This window comes from Staurois parvus, unplaced genomic scaffold (genome assembly GCF_062004578.1).
Source record: "Staurois parvus isolate SC_StPar_1 unplaced genomic scaffold, SC_StPar_1.0 ptg000226l, whole genome shotgun sequence".
Classification (NCBI taxonomy): domain Eukaryota; kingdom Metazoa; phylum Chordata; class Amphibia; order Anura; family Ranidae; genus Staurois; species Staurois parvus.
In genome coordinates, this window is record NW_028318022.1 from 3,609,301 (window position 1) to 3,635,630 (window position 26,330).

Below are 26,330 nucleotides of genomic sequence, written 5' to 3' on the forward strand. Positions count from 1 at the left end.
TGAGGGGGCATTTTGGCTATTATTGAGGGGAGTCACGTCAAGATTTTCACTAAGAGCACTATTGCAGCATGGAGTGACATTATTTGAACACTTTCCTATGTTTTTGCACAGTGTGGCATCACTATCTAATTTATTGTAATTAATACTTTATTCAAATTGGTTCAATTAATTGTATTTAAGTATCACTTTTGCACAGTTTAAGAGATATTAGTCGTTCATCACTACACCACCAGGGATATATTATGCATATATGAGGATATTGCACTAGTTTTTTATTTATTATTATTTGTATATTTTCATAGCTTACGAGGTATTATTTGTTTATCATTATATCACCAGGGATGTAATATTTACATATGGGGTTAATGCACTAGTTTTTTTGATTATTTAAGTTGAGCGCTTCACCACTTATATTATTTTGTTTCACATATCTTGCGGTATAGAGAATAGGTGATAGCAGCTTACTCACTAGGTTCTGTGGAGCGCAGGGGGATTTCTGTATATGTATAAATATTTAAAAAAGGGTCAAAATCTTTACCAAGTAATTATAGACATGTTAGTTTAACTTCTATAGTTGGGAAGATACTGGAGAGTTTAATAAAAGACCACATAGATGAGTTCTTGCTGAAAAAAATATTTTAACCATTAGCCGCCTGGCCAATGGCCGTTTGGCGGCTTGAAATGTGCTCCTGTATTCCGGGTGCACGCCATTTGGCGTGCTCCCGCACATGCGCGGTTTGCGCGGTTGCAGAGCGACGCAGCAGTGCGATCTGTCACCGCCCGTGCACCTCGGACACGGCCGATGACAGATCCGAGTACCGGCTCCCGTTGCCGGTACCATGTGACCTGCTGTGACCAATCACAGCAGGTCACATGACAGTTGTATACAATGGATGGCTTCATTCATGATGCCATCCATTGTATACTAGTGCCTAGCTGTGAATGGTCATGTGGACCAAATCACAGCTAAGCACAAAAAAAAAAAAAAAAAAAAAAAAAAAGCTGAATGAATCGATTTCATTCAGGTAAATGCTTGCTTATAGCAAAGTAATTCTTTGCTATAAGCAAATTGTGTAAAAAAAAAAAAAAAAAAAAAAAAAATACTGATCACTTCCCCAAAGTAGTACAGTGTTACTATGGTAACATTGTACTATTTTGGTCATAGTAAAATATGAAAAAAAAATCTTAAAAAAATAAAAAAAAATGTAATAAAAAATTAAATATAATAAAAAAATAAAAAAATATATATATATTTTTTTCATACTGTCACCAGTCAGTGTCGCTGTTCACCGCCATGCCAGTTATATGATGACGCTGTACTGCACTGGTGACAGTATGTAAAAAAAAAAATAGTGAAAATTATTTTTTTAATTTTTTAATTTTCCGAAAAATTATGACAAAAAAATACAACTTCAAAAAACTCACCATGCCTCTTATGAAGTACGTCGGACTGTCTACTCTGCAAAAAGGGGTCATTTGGGGGATATCTGTACTGTTCTGACATTCTTGGACCTCAAGATATTAGATTGGCTGTCAGTACTTCAGGATTGATCAATATTCAGATCTATACCATAGTTTGTGAACTCTATAACTTTCCTACAAACTAAAAAATACATCCTAATTTGGGTTATTTTCACCAAAGACATGTAGCAGAATACATCTCGGCCTAAATTTATGAAGAACAATTATTTATTTGTAAACTTTTATAACAGAAACAAAGAAAAATGTGTTTTTTTTTCAAAATGTTTGGACTTTTTTTGTTAATTTAGCAAAAAATAAAAACCCCAGCGGTGATTAAATACCACCAAAAGAAAGCTCTAGTTGTGTGAAGAAAATGATAAAATTTTAGTTTGGGTACAATGTTGTATGACCGCGCAATTGTCATTCAAAGTGTGAGAGCGCTGAAACCTGAAAAATGGCCTGGGCAGGAAGGTGTAAAATTGCACGGTATTGAAACGGTTAAGCAACAGACAGCATGGATTCATGAAAGGCAGAAGTTGTCAAACAAATCTGATTTCTTTTTATGAGGGGGTGAGCAAAACCTTGGACAGAGGAGTGGTGGTGGTATACTTGGATTTTGCATAAGTGTTTGACACAGTTCCCCACACACGGCTAATGTGTAAGGTAAAGTCTACGGGCTTGGAAAAATCTGTATGTAAATGGACAGAAAACTGGCTAAAAGATCGTATTCAAAAAGTAGAGGTTAATGATTCATACTCTGAATGGTCTGGGATCATCAGTGGTGTACCTCAGGGTTCAGTGTTGGGACCCTTACTTTTTCATATATTTATACATGATATAGGGTCTGGGATTAAAAATACTGTTTCAGTCTTTGCAGATGACACCAAGCTGTGCAGTGAAATACCGTCCTTACAGGATGTCTCCAACTTACAAGCTGACCTCAATGCACTGTTTAATTGGGCAACTATGTGGCAAATGAGGTTTAATGTTGATAAATGTAAGGTGTTGCACTTGGGGGCTAAGAATATGCATGCATCATACATACTAGGGGGGGTACAACTGGGGGAATCAATGGTGGAGAAGGATCTGGGAGTTCTGGTAGACCACAAGCTTAATAATGTCATGCAATGCCAAGCTGCGGTTTCTAAAGCGAACAAACTCCTTTCTTGTATTAAAAGAGGTATAGACTCTAGAGAGAGATATATCATATTACCCCTGTACAAATCATTAGTAATACCTCATCTGGAATATGCAGTTCAGTTTTGGCCACCAATTCACAAAAAGAACATTGGGGAACTGGAGAAAGTACAGAGAAGGGCAACTAAACTGATAAGAGGCATGGAGGAGATCAGCTATGAGGAAAGATTACAGGAACTGAATTTATTCTCTCTTGAAAAGAGGAGATTAAAGGGGGATATGATCAACATGTATAAATACATCAGTGGTTCATATAGTGAACTCGGTGTAGAGCTATTCACCCTGAGGTCATCACAGAGGACAAGGTGGCACTCTTTACATCTGGAGGAAAAGAAATTTAATCTCCAAACACAGAAAGGTTTCTTCACAGTGAGAGCTGTGAAAATGTGGAATAGACTCTCTCAAGCGTTTGTTCTGTCCAGCTCAGTGGATTGCTTCAAAAAAGACCTGGATTGTTTCTTGGATACACAGAATATAACTGGATACTAACATTTATAGGTAAAGTTGATCCAGGGACTATCCAATTTCTTCTCGGTGGATCAGGAAGGAATTCTTTTCCCTGCAGGAGCAAATTGGATTGTGCTTTGCTGGGTTTTTTTTTACTTCTTCTGGATCAACTGTGGGTATATGATTATAACTTTTTTTTTCTATGGTTGAACTGGATGGATTTTTGTCTTTTTTCAGCCAGACTAACTATGTAACTATGTAGCTCATACCTAAACTGTTATAACAGATTTAGCCTTCAGGCCATGACTCAGGTAATGCCTTCAATTTAATCTTTCAATTCTTCTAAACGCATAAAGCTGCAGAAGGGGGGCTCTTCTGTGATACTGCTTCAAGGGGTCCAGAACAAAGGGGTTTTTGTTTAAAGTTGTTAAAAAGTAGTTAAAAAATGTAATGTCAAATAATGTCTAAAAGGTTATGATTTGTCTAAATTGTTTTATCTTATTTTTTTAAACACATTCTCCTTTACCCACTACTTCCATTCAATTTGTCTTCTTTGTTTGCCTCCCCAGCATTCAGCCTTAGTTTTATTGTCTCCACTGTCATGACATGATGAGTAATTAGTCCTATGAGAGATACAGTACATACGTAATATATATATGGTTATAACAGCTACCAAATAAAGGTGCTAATTATTTTCAATATTTGAAAAAGCAAATCATTTACTGCATATCACTGAAACTTGATGTATCACATGTGCGTATTTAATTTTGCACTAATAGCTTATTTGTATGCTTATTAGCATGCTTGCTAGGAAGTTTAATTCACAAATCAGTTATTTTACTAATGAGGATTTTTTTATTTGCCCTATATGAAAGAACTGAGAACCCTTGTGCTTACAAGCAAACATGTGAATATGAGGACAGTATTGAGAATCGTCATTTTAAGAATATAGCTCATATGGGAAATAACTTTCAAACCATTGATATATTGTTGAAAAACAAATGTTAGCAGTGGAAATAAAATCCAGAAAATAATACATCTGTATAATAAACAAAAAACACTCTAATTGCTACACATTAGAACGTGATGCATGAAATATACTTTAACGATAGGTATAAAATCAAATGCATCTTCTATTTAATTATCTTCATTGTTTAAAGAGACAGCTTTCTATCTGTGTCTTAAAACAATTAATTAACTATATTAAATCATGTTTTATTTCTCTCTAAAATACAATGAAAAATACAGCTATTAAATAGCATGTTATTTTATGCCACATAAAAGATGACTAAACCACTATTTGTATACAATATAACAAAGCAAGTATTTAAACTGTTTAACATTTGTTTGTACCTTCTTTAAGCAATGTTTTTAGTAATGTACTTTTATGACTTGTCTGATGCTAAAAGTATATTGAGCATGACCCATTTGGCCATACTTCTCTTTCTGTTCTAGTTGCCTATGCTGCAAGGCTGTAGACCAATGGCCATACATGTGGAATTTTAAAACTAATTTGCAGACAATCAACCTGTGCTTTTGGCTTAACTAACCACCCTGTCCACATGAAAAAAATATATTATACAAAAAAGGTAGAATCTAGGTCATACAAGGACCATGTTTGTGGTGACCTATTAAAGCACAAAGTCTCTGTTGTGAGTGCTAGATAATAAGCTACTAGTGAGGTAACATCCTTGACACATCATTCTTATTTCTAGGGAAGCTTCAGACTGTTCAATTGACAGCTAATAGAATCCGGCACAGGAAAAGAAGAAGGAGGGCACTAAATAGTATTGTTGTTATTATGTGTCATGAAACCGCTGTTTATTTTCAGCATACTAGAACACTAATTGATATAGGATACTTTCTTTGCAAGTCATTTTTTCTTATTGAATTACATTAACTCCTTCACGCCTAAGGGTAAAACAAATCTAAATGCCTAAGCACAATTTTGCAATGTTGACATGTGTTAGTAAAACCATACATATCATAACAACTACTTTGTGCATCCAGGTGAATTATTCTGTGTTTTATTCAGGACAAATTGGGCTTTCATTTGTTGGTAAATGGTAATGGATATCTCTTGATTTTTTTTTATTATCAAAGGAAAACTGGCCCAAAATAGCAAAAAACATTTTTTGTTTTATTTAGCTGTGTGTTTCTTGTTACTACCATAGCCTACCACCACAAAACAACCCAAAATAAATTCTCCAGCTCTTGACGATCGCAGCGATACCATATATGTGTATGTTATTTGTTGTTTGTACCCGTAGTACAGCCCAGAAACAATAGTGCTCATTTTGTTTTTGTCTTTTTTAACCTAAAACACACTGACACATTTTTTTTTTAAATCCTGACCTTTGACCCTGACCTTGACCCAAACACTTACCCTGGCACTGAACTAGATCAAACCTTGCTCTAGGTATTTTTTCTTTATTTTTTAATATTTATATATTTATTGATCTCTTTTTTTTCACAAACATTTTTTTTCCCTCTATGCCAGGAGTTAGAGATACAATGCATCTCTCTCCTCCATTCATAGAGAGAAAATAAAAAACAAGGGGGCCAGGCTGTACAGTGACTGATCACTGTGATAACCATTCAGAGGCAATCACAGCAATCATGTGACCCGGAATCAGGAGTCTCGGGCCCCGATCGTTAGGAAAGGACCCGGTGCTCTCAGTGAAACCGCGGTCTTTGTGCTGGTAGCGCACCGTGCGGCACGCTCCCAGCAGAATGACAGGTACGCAAATATGCGGCCCCACGGAAAAAAGCCCGGTTCTGTGAAGCCGCATATTTGTGTTACATCGGCGTCAAGGGGTTAAGATCTGCTGACTTCCATCATCCAATCATGTTCCAGCAAAAATATGTTTGTTTTCTATTTTTCTTGCACATGATTGGGTTGTTTCTTGCAAAGGGAATTTTCACCACATTCACTAAGCTAAGGGAAAACATCACAACGTGAAATCTCCCTGGAAAAGTGAACAGTCTTTTTGCTTTTAGTAAATCAACTTAATAGATTATTTATAAAGCAGTAAATGCAACTTTTACCAAACACTTTCTGGTGGAGCATTTTCCTGGTCCATGTGTTTTAAATGACAGTGATTGATTCTTCACTAGAGAATGTTTAGTGAAAGATACATTCGCTGCTTTATTGTGTGATAATTTTTCTAGTGATTATTATTTGAGGAAAGTCATTTTACCACAGAAGAATTTATAATACAATTAAATGAGGATTTCATCCTTTATTTATCTCCCTTAGGTTTCTTTTTAAACTAATCTGTGCATTTATATTTCACGGAGTTTGGATTTTTTTTTCATGAATAATTAAATTCTGAATAATTTTACAAAGTAAATGGGGGCTATTGACTCATTCCCAGAAGAAGACTTCATTTTAGTCTTATTAAATGTGGTTATATGCTTCTTTTATGCATTCCAGTAACTGAAACTAAGCTTTGCCGTATTTCTAGCATACAAATGGGGTGTTCCTCTTTTTCAGTTCTTGTACAAAACAGAATGGGAGAAAACAACTGAAGCTTAAAAGCAAGAAACCTGGTTTCCTGTGTAAAGCTCAGGGTTTGGGACAAGCAAAAAAGAGGACTTGGGATTTATTTCCAATAACATTGATTCTGGTATTAAAGTGACTATGACATAATATATAAACATATAAAAAAATATTTTCCCCCTGATATTATTCAGAAGAAAACCTGACCACTCTGCCTATTTTGAAATAGTAGGTTATTTTTCAATACCATATGGCTGTTTTATTGGTCAGATTAAAGGCCCATTCAGAGTATGCATTGCATTAACACATTTTGAGTGAGCTAACAGTGCACCGCAATGCACAAAAATGTTCTGACTCCTTTTTCTTTTTAATACAGCAAATAACAACGCAAGCTTTGTGGTGTGCTTCAGTGTTGGTGCATTGTATGCTTCTGTAATAGTGCATTGTAATACCTTTCAAAATTAGTGGTACCACTAGCACAGTAAAACCTGTATTTTAACACACAATGCTATACAAAGAAGTAAATGGGCAACAGCTCCATTTTTTTCTCTAGTTTGTATTAAGAAATTCTTCTGTCTGCATGGGTAGATCTGTCAGAGTAGTGGAAGTTAGAGACATGGGAACTGCAATGTTGTTGCCAGCCTTAAAATTATATTGTCAGAGCAACTCATGCAGTTTTTTTGGAGTGCAGGACCAAAGATTGACAGGTAAATGAGTCCTGGGTATAAACCCTTCCTCACATTTTCACTCTTGTTGCTGGATGATTGCAAAGCAATCCATTTAAACAAGGAACCTCCTACAACCTTATGTCTGTTAAGGTTTGATAGGGTTGGGTTGTAGGTTTTAAGTTGATGGAACCTTTGCTTTACAAAGTTTTTGAAAGCTTACAGTGCTTGGAATAACTACAAGAGTTTACCTATATAGTCAGACTTTGAAGTGCTAATATTTAACATCTGTCAAACCATGAAAGAAATTGTAACAGCAGTGGAATATAATTGATTTATCTTCTGAAATAGTTCCTTTACAAATGCAGCACTGAACAATGCATATGGATCATAAGTATGTTTGTGTTCAGTTTATTTTCTGAATAAATACATAATTGTAAAGGTTATTGTGACTACATTTTATTAGTTAAAAAAAGGACCAGTCAGGTTGTTTAACCTAATTATTTATATGTGTTTTACTGTATAAAATGTCAGATATATTCTTTCAGTAGGTAAAACAGATAATAACATGTAAAGGAGATTGCCAGTCAGTTACAAAAAACAGGCATATTCAATTTGTGATGAGAGCTCCTCTGTAAATATCTTTCTCACCCAACATACCATGGCTACTACCACATGCAATATTCTCCTCTTCTGACTCTGTTACCACAGAGGAGGTTTCTACTTATTTTATTGAAGCCCTTCTAAACACCTTACCCTCAACCCTGTTCCCTCACAACTACTACAGTTACACACTTACTTTATCCTATTCTCTCTAACTCACATATTCAACCTTTCACTCTCTTTTAGCTTCTTCCACACCACTCTGAAACATGCAATAGTCATCCCCATACTCAAAAAGCACACAATGGAGCCCACCAGTTTGAATAACTCAAGACCCATCACCTTGCTATCTCCAAACTCCTGGAACATCTTTTCTACAGCTATTTTAACTGTTTCCACATTGATAACCTTTCTGACTTCTGTCTGCAACACACCACTGAAACTGTCCTTCTCACTAATGACTTACTAACTGCTAAAGCCACTGAACACTACTACATACTCATACTCTTAGACCTTTCTGCTGCCTTTGAAACAGTGGACCACCCACCCCTCCTTAAAAAAAACATTTGGCCTCCAAGACTCGGCTCTTTTGTGGTTCACCTCCTACCTACTCTCAGCACACCTTCAGTGTCACATACAACTCTATCTATTCCCCTCCTCTTCCTAATTTTTTTATGACTCATCCAAGGCTCTGTCTGGTATACAGTTTGTAGAACCTAGGGAGGAAGAGTATATAGTAAATAGGCAGGGACTGAGGACATTTTAGGTCTGTAATAGATTTTAGGGGGGAGATCCATGCAAAAATGAAAAAAAAGCATGAGATCCACATCAGACCCATATTCCAGCATGTGGCTTGGAAGGACAGGAAAGGGGAAGAGGAAGTAGCCCCCCTCCAGAATCATACCAGGCCAAATGCCCTCAACATAGGGGTTCCTTGCCAGGGGGGACAATTTGCAAAGCACTATGCCCCTATATTGATGAACCTTGGCTCAAAGGTAGTGGGGTCTGCAAGTGTGGGATTTTTTGGAATCTGAGGGCCATTTTAAAAATAAGGGGACACCCAGATACCAGCCTCCTTGTGAATAAGAAAGGGGTGCATACCCCTACTTATTGTTAAAAAAGTAAAGTGCTGATAAAAACAAAGGCACAATCCAGAGATGTAGATCTAAGTCAAACATCATGCTCCACTGAATGACAGCTATTATAAATGGAAGTAAGGAGTCTCCTGGGAGACATCATTTATCATATACTGTATGTACATATATAGTCAATTACATCATCGGGCTTACAGGAGACCCCACCTTTTGTATAAAACAGCTGTCCACTTGCCCTATCATTCAGTGTAAGGCAAGTGAATGATGTAGATGTACCTCGGTGGGTGGTGTTTTGTTTTTTTATTTGTCCATCAATCAGTGTCAGGTACAATGATTGACATGGATCTACATTGTGAGACTTTTTTTTTATCTTAAAGGACTTTAAGAAAAACAGGTTTTTTTACACTCATTTGTGAATGAGTACTCATTCAGATGGTGGGCAGGTGTCTGAGTGATCCCTTATTGTTAAAGGGGGCTTGCAGAACCCAATAATTCCCCACCCCACAGAAACCCCACATCCATGGGTCAGGGTTGTGCCTCTTGTCCTCACCAACACGTAGACAAGGTGCTTTGCAGGAGGGGGGGGTGTCCCTGGCAAGGTAACTCTCCTTATTGAGGATCATGTGGTTTGATATGGTTCAGTAGGGGAAGGCTTGTGCTTGCTTCCCCCCTTTCTTGGCCAGCTAGGCTGTATGTTCGGACTAAGGGTTTTTTTTTGGGGGGGGGGGGTGCACACAGAATCCCTTAAAATCTATGCCAGACTGAAATGGTCTAGAATGGATATTAGGGGGGAAATCTGTGGATTTTTTAAATTCTTACTGTAGGATTTACTACCCCAAAAGTGACATTTACAAAGAAAAAATGTAGTACAGTTTAAATTGCTGGCAAACTACATTTCATTGCTGACTTCTATAAAAAAAAAAAAAGATACACAGACCCATCCAAAGGTCCCCCAAAATGAAGCCAGCAATACAATTTTTCTTATTAGTCCCGAGACATTTTGACAGATTCAGCTCCCATGACCTCCGTGGGATTTGGCTTTAGTAACCCAACTTTGAAGTTTACCTAACCTTGCTCAAATCAAAACTAGGGCAGTTTGGCTCATCCTTAATTGTTACCTAATATTTATACACTTTCAGTTTCTAACAGATGTTTTCTGTAAGCACTTGAATAAGGAAATCTTTAATACTAAGGTAAAAATGGCCAGTATGGTACTTTAAATCATTTGTTCAGATTTTATTGAAGCTTAGATTCTTAAAAAAATTTTAATAGTGTCAGTCTATTAACTCTATGACAAATTTCTAAACAATTCATACATTTTTAAGTATGTATAAGGCTTTAATTTGATAAGCTGTTTTAACATATTTCTCTCTCTGTTTCTTATTATAAGTTGACAAATGGACAAAGATAAAATATACTGTAAGCGTATCTTACCATAACAGTATTAAACACAGAAATACTATTGTTTTCAGGTTGATGTGTCCTCTGCAAGCTGTAAGATTTCAAATAAATCTGACAGCTTGTGCGTGATCACAATTACATAGATGTGATCACGTGGTCAGAAACCAACACTGCTTTGTTTCAGAGCTGTCAGACAGAGCATTGACTCACAGCTCACATTGAGCTCCTGTGCATGCTACTAACTATCAGACAGGGAATGTAGATTGATGTTCTATTGATTTTGAACATCATATTGAGGAAGTGAAAGAAAAGGCTGTCATACATTGGTTAGATCACAATCATCCATGTTTATTTTAGAAACTGTCCACAGATCTTTACAATTCACCCTGATTGGATGAAACACATGCAAGGGGTTCCTAGGGCAGGGACTGCCAATGCCATGTCTGTGGACAGTTTCTATAAGAAAGATGGATGTAGGTGATCTATCCAGTATGCTGCAACCTTTTCTTTCACTTCTCTTTTAGAGAGTGTTGATGGCTCAGCCTGCTTCCTGCACCTCAAGTTCAATTGGCACCAAGGAGCAAGAGCTAATCATGCTTAGGAACATTAATCTACACTCTACACCTGGAATGGGTTAAATTATACATATTCTCAAAGCTATGGTATGAATAAATAAATAAATTGTTCTAGAAGGGCTGAAACAATCTGATCTCCCTTTGAATAGAGATCATATATGATTAGGCTTTTGTTTATGCTAGAATCACTGAAGGGACCCTGGACCATGTTTTTCCCAGAATATGTGAATATTTTAGCTCATCTGTTACTATTTGTTAATCACAGCAAGAGTGTGTGCATACATTTACATCAGCCTTTGAGTATAGTAAATTACAGTATCCTATTTGAACATGTTTATCGCCTAAACCACTCTACCCACAATGTTATTGTGCATTTTGTTATAAAGCCTCATTTCAGTCTTTGAAATAGACATTCCATTCATTTTCATGGGTATCTAAATGTCCTTCTGCGGTCCAGTATGGCCAGGTTCAGAGTTATTCTTAGGGCTCTCAGTAAGCAACAGTTAATAACAGACCTTGTCTGAAACTCCACTGTCTTCCTCTGAAGTTCCAATCTATGTAAAGATATTTTTGATGATGGGTGTGACTGTTACCCAGTTTAGAAAGCAACATTTAGCGATAAAAGGCATTTAATGCATTTATAAGAAAACAATATACACAAATCATAGCATGCATGGATATAGGATTATAAAAAGGTAAAGAGGTGAAAAAGATTTCAGTGAGGCTTTTTCTCAAAACATCTGGTTTTATCAGCTAACATACTGTGTGTAATCGATAAGTGTCTCTTGATTTAAAAATTACATTTTCTATTTTTAGGTTAACTGGGATGAACCTGCCCTCTCCGGTCATAAGTAATAAAAATTGGCTTCGTCTTCATTTTACTTCAGACAGTAACCACAGGAGGAAAGGCTTCAATGCCCAGTTTCAAGGTACAGAACAGCACCTATCATTCTATCATCTTGCTTTTTTTAAAAAATACACAATTTTAAATGTTTTTTCTAGGCGCTTTTTTGCCTTTGAAAAAAGAAAGCTAATGAGGTTTTATACTTACCTGTTTAGTAAACAGTGCTCTTTAAGAGCTCCAGGTACTGTTACTATCCATCGCTTCCTGGTGTGACAGATAGTGTGTCCCTTAATGTGTGCTGTGGTTTTTCCCATTGACTTCTAAGTTGCTATTGTGTCCTGTAGTGATGTAGGGCTTGGCAGGAAGAATCACAGTTCCCAGTAGGGAACATGCTATGCAACCCAATCAGAAATGTCAAATATTGATGGTGTCTTGAATTCTTCAAAAGAACAAAGTTTTAACAAACTACCCATGATTATAAGACTTCTTCTTTCTTCTTTGACTTTCAGTTTTTTTCAGTGGCAACAAGTGGACTTTAAATGAATTCATTTTTAAAATCAAAATAAGATAATATCATTGCATTTTTACTGAGTATAAAAGAAAAAAAATATTTTATTAAAATATAGTCAACACTACACAAACACGTTTCTATCCCAAAACAGAAAAAAGTTTTATCGCTTTTTTGATGCTTGCATTAGAGGTAATTTCTACCTAAAACAGAAATTATGGAAATGTTGGTGGATTGAATTAATCTCTACTTCTTGGAAGAAAGTAGATTACTTCTCTGAAGTTCTTGGTTTCTAACCACACTACTGTTTCTTTAACGGCCTACAGTGGGGTATCATTCTCTTTAATACATTTATCACACTTTCCAATAAACTGACAATGTAGTGATTACTGGAAGATAGCTAAGTGATTCAAGCCATAAACATCAACCCAATCTTCAGCTTTGTTTGCTTTGTTGTGTGAACTTGTCCTTAAAAATTACATAGTCAAAAGAGTGACATTCAGTTTTTAGTAAATCTGCTCTCTCTAGCTTGATAAAAGCTTGTCAGATCTCTACAAGTAATTTTTACATACTGTTTCATTGTTGCATTATGTAAAAAAATACATCCATTGTTGTAAATAATTTTTACTAATACAAAAGAAAAATACAAATATTTCACTTTTATTTCTTAACCAAGTTGCCAGCTTCTGTGTTAAAATACAATAAAATGAAGTTATATTCTGAAAGTTGTGTACTTTTTTTTTTAAAGATAAAACTCTGGACAAAGAACATCCCCCAGGGTACTCATTACGAGATTCTAATGTATTGTTTCCATTTGGGATTAGCCTTAGCATTTTTTCTGGAAGCCAATACATTTGCTGCTGTTCACATTTCTTCATCATTTTATAGTATTACTATTTGGTTATATGGAAAAGCCAAATTATAGACTGTAGTAGTCTAAACTCATTTCAACATTTACACGTTACTACTAATAATGATTCTGGTACCACTAGTTCTAATTTTCTCCATTATAATTGTTGTGCAAGCATTCCTCTTCTTGGATCTAAGACTAAAAATAGACTACATGCTTGCAGCAGTCAGAGGTGCTGCACTAGTTCCCTAATCAGCTGTTTGTCTCATTTTCTATATTCTACTTTTCGTTTTCTCAGGAAAAAACACTCCAATAGCAACTCAGTTCGTATGATGATAGCAAGGTCAAAACCTAAAGTGCTTACAATTCCCCAAAGTACTGTATGTCTATTCGTTTACAGAAACAAATGTAAACGTGAACACTTGAAATTCGTGAATATACAGAAATGTTTAGTATACTGATTGAAATGTACTGGTACTGCTAGTTTTAAAGCTTACAATTAATGGATCTATTTATAAACCATTTGCTTTGTGAATGTCTCATCATTAACACAAATGTAACAAATAATACTTGTGAATATTTTGTCTTAAAAACATTCAACTATAAAAGTTATAGGGCAGGGGTGCTCAACCTTTTGAAGAGTGAGGGCCAATGATTTGGTAACCGGTCACGTGTCACAATGAAATTAAATGGTTCAGAATTTGATTTTTTTTATTTTAAATAGCATAATGAACATTTTCCTGCTGCAGATGCTGAATGCTGATGGGAGAGAGGAGGAGAAGCAAGCTTTCAGTGATTGCAGAAGGAAAATGTAGAGGATCTGTTCCTATATATGCTGCCCTTGTTGCCCCTCCTATACAAATTCAAAACAGAATAAGACTGGGAGACTGCATGGGCCCCCTGGAGCATGGGGCAGGATCGCCATTGCGACCCCTGATGCTACACAAATGGTTGGGGGCAGACTGACAACTCATGGGGCCCCTGTGTCCTCACCCAAACTCAAAAAAACCTATGAAAAAGGTGCCAGGGGCATCTCATGGGGCCCACTACTGACCCCAGGCCCTCAGGCAGTGCCCGAGTTTCCAAATGGTCAGTCCACCCCTGGTTGGGGGTGTGTGATAAATACATGTCTCAACTATGGGGTTTTACTGCTCTCAAACCACAAATGTAAATGAGGCCTTACTCTCCTGAGCATCCTATAAGGCTGCTTTCACACTGATGAGCTGCGGTTTACCTGCAACATGGGTGCAACACAGTGCACCTGCAGCTTTCCTGAAGTTTTAGCTGTGCTTTGCCATAGACGTCTATTATATCTTGCAGGTGTGGTGCACTTTCTGAAAGCACACCAAACCCGCATGATATAATAGACGTTTATGGGTCAGTGCATCCAACCCGCAGGAAAGTGAAACGTGCACTGTTCTGCACTTTCAGATCAGTGTGAAAGCAACTTAATAACCCTTTTACAGGTGCTAATATGCCCATTGCTAAAGCGCAGTGTATGTGATGTTTAATCCACTGACTTTTTTAACTCTTCCAGCTTCTGCTGGCATCAATCTCTGTCTCCAGGCTGCTAAAAAGGTCTTAGGTGAAGTGCACTTGGTATCACTCCACCTGGGACAGGTGCCGGTGCTACAGAGAAAGCATCAACTCATATGGCTCCAGTTCCTTCCGCAGCTGCCTGCTTCCTCACCCACTGTGCTCTGATGCTCTGAGATGGCATGTCGACAAGCCTAGATTGCGATCAATGGGTTACTGACCTTGTGCATGCGCTTCCCTGGTTTGAGGTCGAGGGCCACATCAGAGGGATCCGAGGGCCACATGTTGCCAGCAGGCCACAGATTGAGCACCCCTGTTATAGGGAAATAATATGAAGAATGTAGCACTGTGACCACAGTTTATGGACCACAGTCTATGGAGATTTTTGTAAACAGACAAGGAAATGGACATTCAGCCAAATGAACCTCCAGCTGCAGTGAAGTGAAACATTTAGCAGCGGTATTATTACCACTGTTAAATGTGACAATTTCCTGTTCAGGGCACCTGGTAACTTAGCTGTCAGTTGGGCTTATGGACCAGCACATTGGAACAACTAGACATCTTAAGGTAAGGATGGCCAACTAGCGTGAATGGGCTGAATGTACATTTGGCCACAGGAGCATAAAGGAATAATTTGCATTACTCTGCTCAGTGTCCTAAAATGAGGAATAAACCCCTTATTTTTTATCTATAATGGGAGTAAGACAAGCAAATGCCTTTTGTTTTAAGAAGCCTCTACTGTGATTATTATTAATTGCCTAATGTTTACATGTAATCACGTTAAAGCTCCATTTCTATCCAACAGCAAGAAATTCCCCATGCTTTCAGGTCAGTCTTTTTTAAGGTACCATGAGAGTTCTTAATGTAGAACACTCTGTTATAGAAATCTTATCACCCCTCCCTATCCTTGGCCCCTCGTTCCAGTAGGTGGTTACCCTAGTACTGAGGACTGGGGGGAGGAGAATGCAGAGCCAAATATCTAGGTGGCAATTTATTTAAAAAAAAGTTGCTTTTAATATGTTTCAACATTCGTGCAATTAATAATTCCTGTAATGTTTGCAATTTGTGTGTAATAGTTTCCTTGTTACCTTTCATTGGCTGATTGTAACAATCCATAACATTTAATCCTAGAAAAAAAAATCTGAAGAACATTCAACCATGAGAGTTATTAGGCTGAGAGATTTCAACCAGAAGGGGACATAATATGAGGAGGACTTCTACGCTGTGTACAGTCTATGAAGAATTTTGTGTGAATGTACAAACAAATGGGTGTCCGTCCAAATAAACGTCCAGCTGCACAGTGAAGTGAAACACATAGAAATGGTTTTCTTACCACTGCTAAATGTTTCACTTAACTCTGCAGCTGGCAGTTTATTTGGCTGAGCACCTGTTTTGTTTGTAGTATTACATGCTAGATGTGACAGCTGCCCCCTGGTTTTTAGGGTGTTGACACCCTCTGATGTCCTAAAAACCTGTGACTCATTCCTGCCCTGCACTTTCAACTGTCATCCAGGGATTAAGAACTGACAGGTGAATGTAAACAAACAACAGGGATAGCAGAAAACACAGTGAAAACAGTATGAGGTCCCCCCAAAACTCATACCAGGTCCTTTAGGTCTGGTATGGGTTTTAAGAAAGACCCCATGAAAAAAAAACAAAAATTAAAATGGTTTGGGGTCCCCTGAAATTTTATAGTGGACCCTTTAAGTCTGGTATGCATTTTAAGGAGGAACCTCATGCAAAAAAAGAAAGAAAAGCATGTTTTCCCCTCAAAATTCATAGCAGGCCCTTATCCAAGCATGCAGCCTAGGGTGTTAGAAAAGGGGGAGGGTGGAACTGTGCAAAGCCGTTTGTCTCCAAGTCGATGAGGACAAAGGCCTCTTTCTAACAACTATGGCCCAGTGGTTGTGGGGGTCTGGAAGCAGAGGGCTTATCAGAATCTGGAAGCCCGCTATCAAAAAAGGGGGCCCCAGATACAGGCCCCCCAATGTGAATGAGTAAGGGGTACATAGTACCCTTAGTCATTTACAAAATAAGATGTACCCTAGAAATAAACCCACCCAAAAGTCCTGTTTATCTCTTAGCATTGAATGTTATGGGTTGTTACATTCATCATGCAAAAGGCAACAACGAAACTATTACAATCATATTGCAAACATTACAGGATTTTTTCATTAGGCTTTCATGATATTTATGACGTTCGTGACTTTTTTTTATAAATTGGCCCCCTAGAGTAAACCAGAAGTAACCAATGTTGGATATAAGTGACATTTAACAGCTTTAACAGAAGTAGAGATCTGCTTTAAAATGAAGATCCATGAGTAAATGTTTGTCAGAATTGTGACACATATCCTTTCCTGAGAATAAAACTGCCCCCATTTAGCTTTTGTACCTTTTTCTGACATATATTGTATATATTTGGGTGTTTGATAACATTAAATCTAAAGATGGTAATTTGTTTCTTATGACATATTTACAGTTAAAAAGGCAATTGAATTGAAATCTAGAGGAGTGAAGATGTTACCGAGCAAAGAAAGCAATCATAAGAATTCTGTCTGTAAGTAAAAATATTTTAGTATTATTCTATTTTATTAGCATGTATCTGTTTTATAAAGCATGTGTGAATCTCATTTCTTTACTGCATGCAGAGGATGAGTGATTTACATAGGACCAGAAACAATCTTAGAAGTGTGTCGTAGCTATAAAATACAATGAAGAATCATATTTGTTATTATTACAGTGTACCAGAAAATGTGAACAGTTGGTAACAGAGGTTGGAATGAGCTGCTGGTTTGGTATGAATTTTGCTTGTTCAGAGGTTTGGCAAATAGCCAAACTAAATTGGTGTTCAGTCAAGTTGATCTTCTGGCAGAAGCTAAAAGTGAAACCTTTAGCAGCAGTATTACTACTGCTACTAAATATGACAGATTCCTCCCAGGTTGTTTGTTAGGAAGCCTAAACAAACATGACTAAACCCTGCCTGATCCATATGGTCATGTCCATATTTAGTCAATGATGTCACCCAGGTGACCCCGTCCCTTTGTTTACTTTTAGAGGCAGGGCCTCAGCAGGTATCATTTTGTGAGAATAAGTGATAGGAGCAGATCTTGCAATTGTAGACCTGATCCTGGTACCGTTTTTTAAAGCAGGTGATCAACTTTCCTTAAAAAGTAATCTGGGAGGCTTTCAAACCACCCAATTACTTTTACAATGCTGTGGAGCCTCCCATCCTTCCACTGCCTCAAGTTGCCATTCTTTGGTTTTTCCAAGTCCGCCGGGGACCAGGGTAAGCAGTCAGGTAGGCTACTCACAGAGGAGATGGAGGAACATCTATTCCTCAATCTCCTCTGTGACAAATGAAGCTGGAAGCAACAAGGATTTGTATTTGATCAGCTGCCTCACAGGGCAGATGAGACATTGAGGGTTAAATAAACCTCTGATTTCTCCCTAAAGAGTACCTGTAACCTGCCCAAAGCTATCTGAAGGGACTTGTTCACCTTTTGTGATAGAAACAAAGTGAAAAAATTGTATTTTCTAGAAAATACAGGTTTTAATATGTTTATGAAAAATGTAAAATTGTCCCAATAGACAAGCAGTTAAAATTCAAAACAGAACTTAATCAAATGTTTTGAAGTTGATTTAACAATAGCTGTCCAGTACATATCATGTTTTTGCTCTGTCTTTATTTGTTTACAACTACTTAGGAGGTGGGTATGCTTCTCAGATTTCACAGGGTTTTAATTCATCCTATCATAAACATTTGTCATTATTTAAATATTTGATTATTAATTATAAATGTAGAATTAACTGAAATGAAATGCCTTATATAATTTGTGTTAAAATCCCTAAAAGTGATTAGTTAAATAAAACTTTTTTGGAGTTCTAAACAAGTTTGTTGATTCTATCCTGGGATACGCAACAGCCCATTAATGAGTTTAGATAATCTTTTATCAAATATATTATCATTTTGTTATGCCCAGTTATGCAGATTGTCTGCTTGTTATCATCCAAAACAATTTAGACATGGAGGGTTTGGACTTTGACCAGTACTAAGAAAAAGGCTGCCAATTTCTTCTCTCCAATGCTTAGATAAATGACTACTGCCAAGGTTTGAATATAATTTTTGTCAATATAGGAAATATTAAAAAGTTGGCTGAGCTTTTAAGTGTTTGTGAGTTCAAAACATTAGGCTTATATATATAAACTGCAACAATTGCAAATTATGCTTTCTGTTTTCTCTACCAAATGGCCATTTTATGAACCTGTACCCAGTTTTTCAGCATGCTCTGTAGAGCCATCACCTTCTTTGTAAAACAGCTTTGTCATGTTACAAACAAAACGATTGTCAGTACATTGCCTGGCATTGTTTTAATAGGCACTACAATCTGGAACAAAGTCTTTACAATGGCACAAAAATAATGAAGATTTTAACATGAGAAACGGGATTTGACCCCAAGCACAATGCTACACTAGAAAAACAAGGTTAATGTTTAATCTACACGGTAAGCTGTTCTACCAAGCTAGATTTCATAACTCAACTAATTTGGAAAATATAACAAATCTAACATATCTTTTTAAAATGTTTATATCCAATCAACAATAGTTTTTATTTTTTCTGTTGCTTTTACAGGGGACAAATGTAAAATAGTTACCTAAAATTATATCCTGACTGGCACCTCACCTTAAAACTATTTGACAGTTAAAATATGAATTTCACAATGAGGATGAAGTCTGCCCAGATTTGATTAATGGGTGGTTACACAAATCCTGCTTGAAATCCAGGAACCCCAAACTTTATAGTGAACATCACTGAAGTCTAAGAGGGACAAATATGAATACTAAATTTTTGCCATGTTCAAGGTTTATAAGCAAGGTATTGTAAAAAAAAAAAAAAAGAGCACAGGGAGCTGCCATTGGGGACATTTAACAAAGCTTAATTTAAAAAAAGAAAGAAATAAGGGTGTGTTCTGGCTGCAGCCCATGATGGCCGCCTAGTTCCCCTGCTCCTCTTCAGCCATGGCACTACAGCAACCAGTGAGCATAAGTGCCCACTGCTGGTGACCCTCCTGGACATGTCCAGGAAAAAAATGAAGCTTCAGGAACTGCAGAAACTGCAGGACTGCATGAAGCCGCCACAACACCTCACCCAAGATGGTGCCAGGCCGGGTGAACCACTCCTCCACTCCTCCGCCGGCTGCACAAACAGAGACTGAGACGGTTGATCTCAGTGATATGGAGGACAGTATGCAGGGGGACCCTGATCTGTCTCAGCACACACAGGACAGCTAAATCCCCTGCACATAAGAAGCAATATGGGATAGGCAAACTACCTTCCCTACATCAGATAATCCTGCATCTGAAAACACCTTAAAATCTATGTTGCTCATATTACAAGCGGACATGCAAAAAGATCTGAGAGTCTCTCTTCAACAGATGCACTATAGAATGCAAACCTAGGAAGATCACACTGACTTGATAGAGTACCAGATGTCTGAAGTAGCCCACGCACATAATGTGATTGTTGATACCCAAGGCGATCAAGCTGCTACTATTTGTCAAATTTAACTTAAGCTTGCGGATCTTGAAGACCGCTGTAGGCGGAACAACCTAAAATTCAGAGGTGTGCCCAAATCCGTTAAGTTATGATACCATATCTGCAACAACTATTCTGCACACTCATTCCCAATCTCTAACCACAATATCTTATGATTGATTATGCGCACAGAATCCAAAAGCCTAAACACCTGCCGGATAGTGTCCCGAGAGATGTCCTGGCTAGGATACATTTTTTCTATACAAAAGAAAGATGGCTTAAAACAACTACATCCAATACCCCCTTTCCGGTGCCTTATGCTACGGTCTCTATTTTTAGAGACATAGCTGCTACAGCCCAAGCCAGAAGATCATTTGCTTCAGTCACCTCTATACTGCAAGAAAAGCATCTTGCATATTGCTGGGGTTTCCCCCTGAAGCTATTAGTCACGTATCAGAATCAGCTAATTTCATTCCTGACACCTAAAGATGGTCTGAAACACCTACATAACTGGGGTATCACATCTCAAGCTCTGCCGAGAACCCCTCTGCCCAAGCGGTCCCCAAAAATACCTGATTCCAGATCGAGAGTATCTCACTCCTACCAAGATACATCGTCACTTTAAACTCAGGCACTACCACACCTACAATGGCACACTCCATCAGCTTAATATAATTATTATTATACAGTATTTATAAAGCGGCAATAGTTCGCTCAGCGCTGTACATTACAAAGGGGGACAGAACATGTGACAGAACAATAACAATACAATGCAAAACATGAGGGGATCGAGGGCCCTGCTCTTTCGAGTTTACAATCTAGGAGGGAGGGGATGGTGGCACAGGAGGAGAAAGCTATGGGGGATGGAGTGGTAGGAAGAGTGGTGGAAGTCAGCAAGTTAGCAGGGGGTGGGGTAGGCTTCCCTGAAGAGGTGGGTTTTCAGGGTGCACCTAAAGGAGAGGAGAGTAGGTGATAATCTGATGGGTTGAGGCAGGGAGTTCCAGAGGATGGGTGACACCCTAGAGAAGTCCTGGAGGCAGGCATGGGAGGAGGAGACCAGGGAACTAGAGAGAAGGAGGTCTTGTGAGGAGCGGAGTGTGCGTGCTGGGTGGTACTTGGATATTAGGTCGGTAATGTAGTTCGGAGCAGTATGGTGGACGGCTTTGTACGTCAGTGTTAGGATTTTGAATTTGATCTGTTGCGCAATCGGAAGCCAGTGGAGGGATTGTCAGAGGGGGGTGGAGGAAACGGAGCGGTTGGAAAGATGAATGAGTCTGGCAGTCGTATTCCGGATCGACTGAAGCGGGGATAGCCAGCGGCGAGGCAGGCCAGGAGGGAGTTTCAGTAATTGAGTCGTGATATGATGAGGGAGTGGATGAGCTGTTTAGTGGTTTCTGGGGTTAGGAACGTGCGTATTTTGGCGATATTGCGGAGGTGGAGTCTGCATGAGTTTGTTAAAGATTGGACTTGGGGCTGGAAGGATAGGTTGGAGTCCAGAATGACACCAAGTACTCTGGCCTGTGGGGCGGGATTGATGGTGGCGTTGTTGGACATGATAGAGAAGTCAATGGGGGGTGGGGTCCGGGCTTGGGGGAAGACAAGAAACTGAGTTTTGGAGAGGTTCAGTTTAAGGAAGTGGAGCGACATCCAGTCTATGTCGCTCAGTAGGTGTGTGATTTGGGCGGAGACTGAGGGGGTGAGGTGGGGGGTTGAGAGATAGATTTGTGTGTCCTCGGCATATAGGTGGTAGTTGAAGCCATGAGAGTGTATGAGTTGGCCAAGGGAGGAGGTGTAGATGGAGAAGAGAAGGGGCCCAAGGATGGAGCCTTGAGGGACCCCAACAGAGAGGGAGAGTGAGGGGGAGGTGGTAGCATTATAGATAACGCTGAAAGAGCGTTGTGACAGGTAGGATGAGAGCCAGGAGAGAGCAGAATCTCTGAGTCCGAGGGAGTGTAGTTTTTTGAGGAGGAGGGGGTGGTCAACTGTGTCGAAGCCTGCAGAGAGGTCAAGGAGTAGGAGCACTGAATAGTGGCCATTAGCTTTGGTGGTTAGCAGGTCGTTGGAGAGTTTGAGTAAGGAAGTTTCGGTGGAGTGTAGGGGACGGAAGCCGGACTGTAGGGGATAGAGGAGGTTGTTGTCGTTGAGGTGAGAGCTTAGGCGGGTGTAGACAAGGCGCTCGAGGAGTTTGAATGGGAGCAGGGAGATGGGTCTGAGGTTTTTCAGGTCATTGGGGTCCAGGGAGGGCTTTTTAAGTATGGGGGTGATGTGTGCATGCTTCAGAGGGGAGGGGAAAGTGCCGGAGGAGAGGGAGAGATTAAGATGTGGGTGAGGGAGCATAGGATGGAGGGGGAAGGAGGTTGTAGGAGTTGTGAGGGGATAGGGTCGAGGGGGCAGGTGGTGAGGCGGGCATCAGAGAGGACCTTTGTAGACTTCATCGATGGTAGTAAGGTCAAAGGTGCGGAGTGTTGAGGGGGCTTCAGTATGAGGAATGTATGGTGGGGTGGAAGTGGAGGTCAGAGCAGTGGTGGGGCCGTGGAAGAGGGGTGATGAGGGGGTAGCTGAGTGAGGGGGAATGGGGTTGGAGGGACTTTGAGCAGTGATGAAGTCCCTGCGGGTTATGTTGAGGGAGAGGGGGGATGAGGGGGTAGCTGTGTGAGAGGGGACGGGTTGAGAGGGTGTGTGAGTTGCGCCGATGTCCTTGCGAATTGTGTCAATCTTGTTTTTGAAGTGATTGGCAATCTCAAGGGCAGTGAGTGAGGTGATGGGTGGGGGTGGAGAGAGTAGAGAGTTGAAGGTGGAGAAGAGTCGACGAGGATTGTGCCCTCCTGGGATGTGGGGGGGTCCTCTGTGTTGAATACCCTCACCCCGATAAATACAGCATGCTAAGCACGCATGCTTGCGTCTGCTTTCATCCTTTGTGTTAACATATTTGCTCCTCTTTGCTATATGTTTATATGTTACAGAAGCCCAGCTGATGCCAGTGTATGATATGCATTGGTGGCAGTGAAAGGGTTAAGCTGTTTGTGGTATAACGGAATAGTACAATTTATATCTTCAATTCTTCTGCTATGCAGCATACTTTTTCCTTTCAGGCACTCAGCAGCCAGTTGTATTTCTAAAGACATTGGAGGCATAGCTGCAGGGAAAAAAACTGCCACCATTGGCTGGCTATGCTTCTACAATGCAGGGGTAAGGACAGGCAGCAAGAAATGTAGAATGTAAATGTAGAATCCTAGGGCCATAAGCTGTCCACCCTTCCCCAAATAAGAACTGTCCACAAAATAGAAACGGGCAACCCTAAAAAGGAAGTGGTAGAGGTGTAGTAGGTTACATAACGAGCCAAATATCGCTAATGTGATCTCTTTCTCTCCCTTCCCATTCTCCTCCCTTCTACTTCTCCTTTCCTTCTCCCTTCACCCCATGTCATTTTTTCGTTGGGTTTGCTTCACATCCATACCAGACCCTCATCAAGGATAAGGGCTTGGCATGTGTTTTTAGAAAGAGTGCCATGCCTTTTTTGTGTGAAGTCTTGCATTAACATCCCCACCAGACCCTCATCTAGGATAGATGAAGGGACTCTTCAGCTGTTTAACCTGCCAATGAAGTGGCATTTACAAAGCAAAACAGGTAAATGACAGCTCTTGGCTGTTTCCTTCTGTTTGTAATTAAAGTCAGCACCCAAGCTTGTAATTTAAAGGAATTTAGCATTTTAATATTAACCTGTAAACATTTTTAAAATGTTTAAATTACTTCCTGCCAAATGGGATTTTTTTATTTTATTTTTCCTGTACATGTTCCCCAGGGCAGTGCCCAGCCCCTTATTACATTTCTTTGTGAATCACTTTCCTATTAGCCTAGAAAAAAATGCCATTGCTGCTTTTCATCATTTGGCTCCCTTTGACTTTAAAAGATAAGTTCACCTTTTGAAAAATATAAGAAATGCACATTTTTTTGCAGGTAAAAAAAATGTGCATTTAATATTTGTTGTTGCAACACACAACAACAAGTATTAACAAATAACAAATATTAAATGCACATTTTTTTTTACCTGTAACGTATACTGTAAATGGGTTGTACTGCCCTGGGAAGAGATTTAGGTTGTTTAGTGTATTGCAACATAGAACATCTTCAGTGGTTTTTTTACAGGAGACACATTTAGAGAGAGAGTCAAATATTAGGCTGAAGACTAGACATTATCCAGTGTGGTACTATGCAGATTCCCCAATTAAAAGAGCAAAGGGAAGGGGCGCATGCGCGGCCAGGGACGATGGCGGCCACACTTTAAGTGAGCTCCGCTCATCCCGGCCAGTGAAGACTCACCCGACACCTGCCTCCGCTCCTCTTCCGCTGCGGGTGAGTCACCCATACTCTGCACCCGGCCCGGCACCTGAGCGAAGGCTTGATGGGGAAGATAGGGCGCTGGAGGCCCCCCTCCCCGCAACCACGTGACCCGCGGCCCTCGCCGTTCCGGAGGTTCCTCTCCAGGCCACAATCCCCAGCCTCAGGTATGACTGAGAGCCCAGGGAGAGATCGCGGCCCCCCGGTGGTCGCAGACGGTACTGCACCCACAGACTCTCCAGCCTCTGCCCTGACACACTCCCTGCTGGAGGACTATGAGCCCCAGCATGCTACTGCAAGGGCTGCGGAGCACTCTGCCTCAGAGAAGCATTCTCTTTCCACCCTGGCACCTCAACAGGCCACCCAGTCACCTTCTCTCACATTGTCAGCGTTGGATGACAAGCTACAAAATTTTTTGCGCAACATTACCGCGTCCATATCCGCTGAAATTGGAAAGCTGGCATTGGAGCTTAGAGGGGAAATTACCCAGATTGGAGACCGCACGGACAGACTGGAAAATGAGTTTGATGATCTGGTACAATACGTCCACGTGCTGGAGGAGGATAACGCTTATCTGAAGCATTCCATGTCCCAAATGCAGCTCCAGCAAGAGGATCTGGAAAACAGGGAACGGCGCCAAAATATCCGTATCCGCGGTATGTCCGAGTCTATTGCAGATGCACAGTTGCACCGTCATCTTCTGTCCTTCTTTACCGCGACTGCCCCCTTGGTTCCAGAAGCAGATTGGCGTATGGATAGGGCTCACCGCTCCTTGGGCCCAAAACCTGCTGAAGGCACCAGATCTCGCGACGTTATTGTTCGCTTTCATTTTTTTCAAAGCAAAGAAGCTCTACTTTCTGCTGTTCGCCATAAATCGTCTCTGGAATTTCAGGGGGACAGACTCCAACTCTTCTGCGACCTGTCCCCGATTACACTGGCTAAGCGACGAGATCTGAAACCGATCACCACACATCTTCAACAACACCGTGTCCCTTACCGCTGGGGGTTTCCCTTTCGGCTGATCGTAACTAGGGACAATACCCAAGTTGTGCTCCGTGATCTTCATGAGGCGAACTCCTTCTTAAAACGCCTGGGACTTCCACCTCTGTCTGAAGATGTATCCCCACTGCCACCAACTCCGTCTCGTCCATCCGCTACCCCCAACAAGATCTGGACCCCAGTTCGCAGAGGTCGGAAGAGACTTTCTCGTACCCCACAACGTCCGCGTCTTCCTCGGTCAACTGATCCACCTGCTTGACGATTCTCTGGGGCGCCCTTCTGAATCCGGTGATGAACCTTCCTTCCTGGGTTTTTGGTTCTTTTTGTCTTTACATAATTTTCCCACAGGTTTACCTTATCTGTCCGGCCAAATTGTCGGGTGTTTTTCATGGTTGATTTTTTTTTTTTTTTCTGGCCGGGCTTGACGATCTTTCCGATGTCCTGGTTGTCGTGTTGCCCCCGACTTTGTCTAGCCATAGGCCTAGACGACTTGGGTCCCATTGTTATCCCCGAGTTTATATCCTTGCGGATACTTATTAGTGTTCTCTGTTTTTTGTTTTTTATACTATTACTTTGCACTGTACTGTGTTATTCAACTGTTTTATGTTTTTTGTTTTTCACTATATTACATCGATGGTATTCCATTCATTTTTCATGCTATTACATGTAGGTCAGTTGTCGTTGTTTCATAATGGCATTGAGGTTTCTGTCATATAACGTCAAGGGCCTCAACTCCATTCAAAAACGGTGGATGGCTTTGAGGGAATTCCGATCCTC

The 26,330-nt window shown here is 39.8% G+C and overlaps 1 protein-coding gene across 1 annotated transcript in view; it reads left to right on the forward strand.

The window, feature by feature from the left end:
* CSMD1 (CUB and Sushi multiple domains 1) overlaps positions 1 to 26,330 on the forward strand; it is a 2,075,474-nt gene that overhangs the window by 1,211,882 nt on the left and 837,262 nt on the right. Inside the window, exons 6-7 of the mRNA XM_089679519.1 lie at positions 11,762 to 11,874; positions 17,163 to 17,240. Of these exons, the coding sequence (XP_089535645.1) occupies positions 11,762 to 11,874; positions 17,163 to 17,240 (191 nt within the window). The remainder of the gene's footprint in view (positions 1 to 11,761; positions 11,875 to 17,162; positions 17,241 to 26,330) is intronic.